General features: G+C 49.0%; 2 protein-coding genes across 2 annotated transcripts in view; one reads left to right on the top strand and one right to left on the bottom strand.

Annotated features, from left to right (window-relative positions):
• Nucleotides 1–6,001: 6,001 nt before the first annotated feature.
• LOC119306431 (sigma intracellular receptor 2-like) lies at nucleotides 6,002–6,896 on the top strand. Its single transcript, XM_037582651.1, has 2 exons — nucleotides 6,002–6,364; nucleotides 6,626–6,896. Exons 1-2 carry the CDS (start codon nucleotides 6,041–6,043, stop codon nucleotides 6,794–6,796), a joined length of 495 nt encoding a protein of 164 aa, XP_037438548.1. The 5' UTR covers nucleotides 6,002–6,040; the 3' UTR covers nucleotides 6,797–6,896.
• An 89-nt stretch (nucleotides 6,897–6,985) lies between these two features.
• LOC119306430 overlaps nucleotides 6,986–7,656 on the bottom strand; it is a 6,732-nt gene continuing 6,061 nt past the window's right edge. Inside the window, exon 2 of the mRNA XM_037582650.1 lies at nucleotides 6,986–7,332. The gene's annotated coding sequence lies outside the window, so the exon portion shown is untranslated. The remainder of the gene's footprint in view (nucleotides 7,333–7,656) is intronic.

Below are 7,656 nucleotides of genomic sequence, written 5' to 3'. Positions count from 1 at the left end.
TTGTGTCATCCATGCACCTTACGCATCCAGAAAATCCGTGGACTACCTGCCCCGCAAGATATCTGTAACCGAGATAGTCGTGCACCGTCGTGAGCAGTGCGGCTCTCATAGGGAAATATTCTTTCTCTGCGGCGTCCCACGTATTGGCTGGCGTTTTCCACAGCGTGTCAAGCTCCTCTTTCAGCAGCCCCAGATACAGATTGATGTCGTTCCCTGGTTGTTTCGGCCCTTCAATTAGCATACTCATGTGAATGTACTTCCTCTTCATGCACAACCAGGGGGGAAGGTTGTACATCCACACAAACACAGGCCAGGTGCTATGTGTGCTTCTCTGGCTGCCAAACGGATTGACTCCATCGGTGCTCGCGCCCAGCACGATGTTCCTTGGATCGTTCCCAAATTCTGGATATTCGAAGTTCAATGCTTGCCACTGGCTCGCATCCTTAGGGTGACTCAGCATCTTGTCTTTTTTATCTATCTCCGGATCATTTGCGTCATCTTCTCGCTTCTTCTCCTCCCTATCCGCGTGCCAACGTAGGAGCTTTGCTACCTTAGGATCCGCGAAATACCGCTGCAGACGAGGAGTGATCGGAAAGTACCACACCACTTTTCGAGGAGCTTTCTTCCTCTTCTTGTATCGAGTGACACCGCACACCGGACATATTGTAGACTCCGCGTGCTCGTCCCGATAAATGATGCAATTGTTCATGCACACATGGTATTTCACGTGCGGTAAATCCAGAGGACACACGATTTTCTTCGCCTCCTCCAAACTGGTCGGGCACTTGTTCCCCTTGGGAAGACGTTCGTGCCAGAATGACATGTTCTCGTCGAAGCTTGCGTCGGTCATTTTGTGTTTTACCTTCATCTCCAGGGCCATGAGCGTTACTTTCAGGCGGGTATCCTCGGGCCTGCATCCTTCATACAATGGAGTAACCGCGTCTAACTCAAGTTGATCCATCTTGGCTTTCTCTCGGGCGGCAGCTCTTGCGTTATCCATCTGCTTGAGAAGCAGCTCTTGAATATGAGGGTCCTGCACCCAGCCCATCGATGGTCCAGCGTCGTCTGCTCCGCCGGCATCATCATCTTCATGATCATGCCCGTCGCCTGCTCCGGCATCTTCCTCATCATCATGTCCTGCATCTTCTACATGATGACTGTGTACAGCATCACAGTCGTGATCATCTCCTGGGGATTCTTCGTCTTCTCGCCCGCCCGAGCCGCGGTGGTTGTCTTGCTGCCCTTCCTCATTTCTTGCCCGGCCCGCATGGACGACTTCATAGTCATCTTCATCACCTTGCCACCGATAGCCATCCATGAAACCACGCAACAGCAGGTGGTCCCGCACCTGCCCGGAATCCGGGTCCGCAATAAGGCTCTTCAGCTTGCATCTTCGACACGGACATCTTATCTCCGTCTCGTTCTTTTGAAGCATCTCGGCCTTCGCGGACCTCAAAAACCTATTCACGATGCCTTCGGTCATCGTGCGGACCATGGTCGCCTGCGGGGTAGAGCAAAACGATATTTTAGAACCAAACAAAAATTTGGCATGACCTTCCCTAAAAATAGGACCAAAAAGAATGCTTAATGCCAAAATTCTCGCCGAAACGGAAATGAATCAACATTCCGGCAAAATATTGGCAACTATCGCATATCAAATACCGGTACACCTCCAAACACAAACACATATGCAACACCACAAACATATGCAACACCACGAACATACATAGATCTAGATAGGCCGTAAAAAGTGCATGTGCACATTGTTGTAAGGAGAACAACCTAAATATAGCTTCCCCCCTTACTTACCTATTAAAACAAGGTAATTTAACCACTTAATTTGAATGAATCTATGGTGGAAATGAGGTGAAAAAGAGGAGGCACCCGAGACAAGGAGGAGGTGGAGAGAATGAAGTGGGGAGAAAGTGAGTGTGTGGGTAGGAGAGGCTGTCCCAAATATCTTGTTGCTGCCCACTTACTAATGGCGCACCTCTTGCATGGTGCGCCATTAGTACTTACAACTACTAATGGCGCACTTGGGCAGGATGCGCCATTAGTATGTTTGGATAGGCGCACTAGTTCAAAAAAAAGTTTCTATACTAATGGCGCACCTGCTGCCTAGTGCGCCATTAGTAGTTACAACTACTAATGGCGCACTTTGCCGGGATGCGCCATTAGTATGTTTGGACAGGCGCACTAGTTAAAATTTTTTTTTGATACTAATGGCGCACCCGTAGCATGGTGCGCCATTAGTTGTTTAAACTCTAATGGCGCATCAGATCGTGGTGCGCCATTAGTATACTAATGGCGCACCATCTTTCTGGTGCGCCATTAGTGTCAATCCCATCTATAGCCATTTTCCTAGTAGTGTTTGTCGGAACTTTATTCAGGACATGACATGCCGTCAATATAGCCTCCCCCCACCATGACTTGGATAAACCCGATGTATCTAACATGGCGTTAACCAAATCAGTTAGAGTACGGTTTTTCCGCTCGGCAACCCCGTTTGACTGGGGAGAATAGGGAGGCGTTCTCTCATGAATAATGCTGTGTTCCGCACAGAAGGAATCAAACTCACTCGAGAAGTACTCTCCACCATGATCTGACCGGACTTGTTTAATTTTCTTTTCAAGTTGATTCTCAACTTCTGCCTTATAGATTTTAAAGTAGTGTAGAGCCTCATCTTTAGTATTTAACATATATACATAGCAATATCTAGTGGAATCATCTATCAATGTCATGAAGTACTTCTTTCCACCTTTAGTCAATACCCCATTCATCTCACAAAGATCAGAATGTATGAGTTCTAACGGTGCCAAGTGTCTCTCCTTCACAGCCTTGTGAGGCTGGCGAGGTTGCTTAGCTTGCACACATGACAGGCACTTAGAACCTTTGGCTAAAGTGAAACTCGGGATTAAATCCAACTTAGCTAGCCGCGTCATAACACCGAAACTTATGTGACAAAGACGTGAATGCCAAACTTCAGATTCATTAACACTCGAATGAATATGGTTCATGACTTTATTACAGAAATCTGCGAGGGAAAGGCGAAACATCCCTCCGCTCTCATAACCTTTTCCAACAAATAGTCCATACTTAGTAACAACTAATTTATTAGACTCGAATACCAACTTAAACCCTTCTCTACATAGAAGGGAGCCACTAACAATGTTCTTCTTGATGGCGGGGACATGCTGCATGTTTTTCAGCTGCACGATCCTCCCCGAAGTAAACTTCAGATCGACCGTGCCAACACCATAACAGAAGCACTCGTGCCATTCCCCATCAATACGGACCCGTGGCCTGTGACCTGGTAAGAAGAGAACAATGAAATGTCAGCACACACATGAACACCTGCACCTGTATCCACCCACCAATCGATAGGCTGAAACACTAAAAAAACAGTAAATAAATTACCGTACCCAGATGCACCATTCTCATTGTTGCCCACAATCATGTTGACAGACTTGGAGTCCTGTCCTGACTTCTTAAATTTGTTTGGGCACTTGTTGGCCCAATGTTCAGCCGAACCACAAGTAAAGCAGCCCTCATCCTTCTTGTTCTTCTTGAAGGTCTTCTTACCCTTCTTCTTGAAGTCGGTATTCTGTTGGATACCGTTCTTTCCCTTGAACTTGTGGGAGTTGAAGTTCCTCCGGTTCACCATGTTGGCAACAGAAGTCCCTTCGGCCCCTTTTCCGTGCGAGTCCTTTGCCCTCGAATTCTGCTCAACACTCAGATGGCCAATGACATCCTCCACAGAGAATTCACGCCTCTGATGTTTCAGAAAGGTGGCAAAGTTCCTCCAAGAATTGGGGAGCTTAGCGATTATGCAGCCCGCGACAAACTTGCCCGGTAACTCGCACTTCAGAAGCTCAAGCTCCTTAACAATGCATATTATCTCATGATCCTGCTCCAGTACAGGACGGTTTTCAACCATCTTGTAATCGTGGAACTGCTCTATAATATACATCTCGCTCCCTGCATCGGTGGCCCTGAACTTAGATTCGAGCACCTCCCAAAAGTCCTTGGCGACATGCACATGTAAATATGCGTCGACCAGTTTATCTCCGATCACGCTAAGAACTGCTCCGAGAAACACAGTGGTTGCCTCCCTGAACGCCTTCTCCTGTTCAGGAGCAATCGTTCCCGTGGACACACCGGTGACCCAGAACACGTTCATAACCGTGAGCCATAAAGTGGTCTTTGTCTGCCAACGCTTAAAATACGTATCGGTAAACTTATCCGGTTTCAGTGCTGCGGCAAAGCCACTTGCCGAAAAATTCCTACACATAATAGGTTTTTGGATAGCTAAGAAAATAGGCAATTTTTCGACTAATTTAATCCATAAGTAGATAACTAGCATGGCATTGACAGAACTAACAACATACTGGTACTGGTCTAAACAAGCACGTACTACACAAATAATAGACAAATCTACACATGATGCTAGCACTGCTAATACAAAAATTACCAGGAGAGGGATAAACGCGGTATACCCTCCAGTAGGCCATGCAGAAGCCGCCGCCGCGGTGGCAGCAGCAGAAGCGTCCTCGGCGGCCTTCTTGTCGGCCTCGGTCTTCTCGGCGGCAGCGCGTTTGGTGTCGCTGGACATGGTGATGACGGAGACGACACGAACGTAGAGGAAGTAGTGGATCGGAGGCGAGCAGTCGCGTAGTCGCTTCCCAAAAACCTATTCGTCTCTCTCCCGTACAGGAACCAGAGAGACGGAGTTTCGGAGACCTGCTCTCCCGTCGACCGTGTACGCGGCGGACGGGATGGAGTCACCGGCGGCAGCAGCAACAAAGGAACGACGGTGGGCGGTTCCCGTGGAGCAGATGTAATCTGATCGTAGTGGCTAGGGTTAGGGGACACCGCACACTTATATAGACGCAGCCGCGTACAACGCTTAAAATACGTACCGGTAAACTTATCCGGTTTCAGTGCTGCGGCAAAGCCACTTGCCGAAAAATTCCTACACATAATAGGTTTTTGGATTGCTAAGAAAATAGGCAATTTTTCGACTAATTTAATCCATAAGTAGATAACTAGCATGGCATTGACAGAACTAACAACATACTGGTACTGATCTAAACAAGCACGTACTACGCAAATAGTAGACAAATCTACACATGATGCTAGCACTGCTAATACAAAAATTATCAGGAGAGGGATAAACGCGGTATACCCTCCAGTAGGCCATGCAGAAGCCGCCGCCGCGGTGGCAGCAGCAGAAGCGTCCTCGGCGGCCTTCTTGTCGGCCTCGGTCTTCTCGGCGGCAGCGCTGGACATGGTGATGACGGAGACGGCACGGACGTAGAGGAAGTAGTGGATCGGAGGCGAGCAGTCGCGTAGTCGCTTCCCAAAAACCTATTCGTCTCTCTCCTGTACAGGAACCAGAGAGACGGAGTTTCGGAGACCTGCTCTCCCATCGACCGTGTACGCGGCGGGCGGGATGGAGTCACCGGCGGCAGCAGCAGCAAAGGAATGATTGTGGGCGGTTTGCGTGGAGAAGATGTGATCTGATCGTAGCGGCTAGGGTTAGGGGACACCGCACACTTATATAGACGCAGCCGCGTGGAGAGACGTGGGCTCGACCCACGTCCGAGTCCATGACAGCCCACAATACCAGCGGCGCGGTGAGGCGGCGGAGGAGGAGCGCGCGAGGTCCTCTTCTCTTCTCAAGCTCCAATAGCATGTAGAAGAGCCACCCTTATAAACCACTCCAACTTTCCTTCCACTAGCATGATGGGACTACCACCTTGTCATGCCACATACATGGGCTCTTAGAGATCAAATCTAAAATTGTTATATGGGCTTTAGGCCCATCTCACATTTCAACAAGGTGCACAACAACAACCTTACAATCAGGGAATCTGTTAATGTAATTTGTTGCCCCGTTGCAACACGCGTGTACCTAAAAAAAGTTGAAGAGTGCTTGTCTTTTCTCTGCTGCAACCACCAAAGCTCTCCTCTCAAAGTCAACCTACGGACTTACTGTACCACCTCGAGATCCCCGGCCAGCGGTACACCCACCTCCGCAATGGGCGTCGTCTCGGCGGTGGCGGACGCGGTGGTCGTCCTATTCTCGCTCACCATCGCAATGGCGGCCCCGCTGATCGGCGCGCAGTCCGTCCTCCCGCGATACCTCTACCCGGCGCCGTTGCGGGACTTCAAGCGGTGGTACGCCGCCGAGTTCGACGACTACCTCATGGCCCAGCCGCCGGCCTTCCTCCGCGGCATCTTCTGGCTCGAGATCGCCTTCCTCTGGCCGCTCTCCGTCGCCACCATCTACGGCGTCCTCGCCCGACGCCGCTGGGCCGCCACCACCTCCCTCATGGCCGGCGTCTCCACCCTCACCTCCATGGTAACCCTCGTCTGTCGCAGCCTCCCCTGCTCTGCTCTATTCTTTTTCCATGGTTTGTACGGCCTCTGCACTGCATCGGATCTGCAAGACGCAGAGGCCAACTCCGTGGATCCATCGATGCGATGCTAAGTTTTTCAGTGTCATCAACTTGAGTCACTAGCACATAAATCACTCTGTGATGGTGATGGCTAAACTTTATCCCGTCCGGGCTGCATTATCTTCATGATTTCGTTCTTCATAGTGATTGCAATTGTTTCGCAGTCTGCGATACTTGGTGAGATGCTGGGCTCCGGAAGAGCAACGCCGAGGCTGCTTCAGCTGTACGTTCCATACGTCGTATTTGCTGTCATTGCCATTTTGCGCGGTCTCTGCTCATGTTCAGCTTCAGCGCCACCGTCGTCTGCATCCTCTGCTCGGAAGAAGAGGGTCTAGATTGAATTACTACTTGGTGAAGATATTCAGGTGTGTGTCACAAAGATGTAAGGGTGCTCTCTTCTCACAATTTGTCCAACAGTTGTACCGTCCAACATATCATTCCAACGACTAATGTAGTCTATAATCAAGTTTTTTTTTATCAAAGAAGGGCTTGCCCCCTTCCGATTTTCATTACTGAAAACCACCCTTAAAGTGACAAAGGGTAAGACACAGACACTACATAGCATATCATATCCAGCTACCGACATACATCCCACCAAAAGGCCAACATAGGCCGCAGCCAAACCGCAAGGTCCAGAGCATAACAAGTCTTCCACAAGCCAAAACAGAAACAGCAAAATAACAGCTAGCAACTACCAGACACAAGATGCTTAAGAACAACAGCAGCAGCAGAACGAAGATGTCGCAACCGTTCATCCAGGGAGTCTCGCCACGTTGATCCGCCATCCTTGCCCAGCTGTGTACACCTCATTTGCTGCCCGTTCTAGCACTCTTGCACCCAGCTCCAGCATTTTTCTTGATGACTCCTTTATCTGCAATATGGACCAATCAACCAGCCATCGGCTCATTAGTTTGATTATATGAAAAGGATCATTTATCCTTTTTTCTCAAAAATAATTGCATTTCTGCTTTTCCAAATTGCCCAAAATAAGGCAGAAACCCCCACCATCACCATTTTCTTATCTTCTTTGTTAAATTTGCTTATCCACCCCCCAAAACAATCCTTAACACTTGAAGGAATGGTCTTTAAACCACAAACACATTGGACCAAGCTCCACAGCAGGAAAGCCGCAGAGCATGTGAACAACAGATGATCAATTGATTCATCTTGTCCACAGAACACACACCCTTTCCCC

The sequence above is a fragment of the Triticum dicoccoides genome, chromosome 5B (assembly GCF_002162155.2).
Source record: "Triticum dicoccoides isolate Atlit2015 ecotype Zavitan chromosome 5B, WEW_v2.0, whole genome shotgun sequence".
NCBI classification, from domain to species: domain Eukaryota; kingdom Viridiplantae; phylum Streptophyta; class Magnoliopsida; order Poales; family Poaceae; genus Triticum; species Triticum dicoccoides.
This window is presented reverse-complemented; position numbering and strand designations above follow the sequence as displayed.

What these genes read in the sequence shown, in the direction of transcription:
- LOC119306431 (XM_037582651.1), top strand. Translation starts at nt 6,041, where the DNA reads ATGGGCGTCGTCTCGGCGGTGGCGGACGCGGTGGTCGTCCTATTCTCG. An exon ending in TCTCCACCCTCACCTCCATG is followed by an intron (nt 6,365 to 6,625) that starts GTAACCCTCGTC and finishes ATTGTTTCGCAG; the next exon opens with TCTGCGATACTTGGTGAGAT.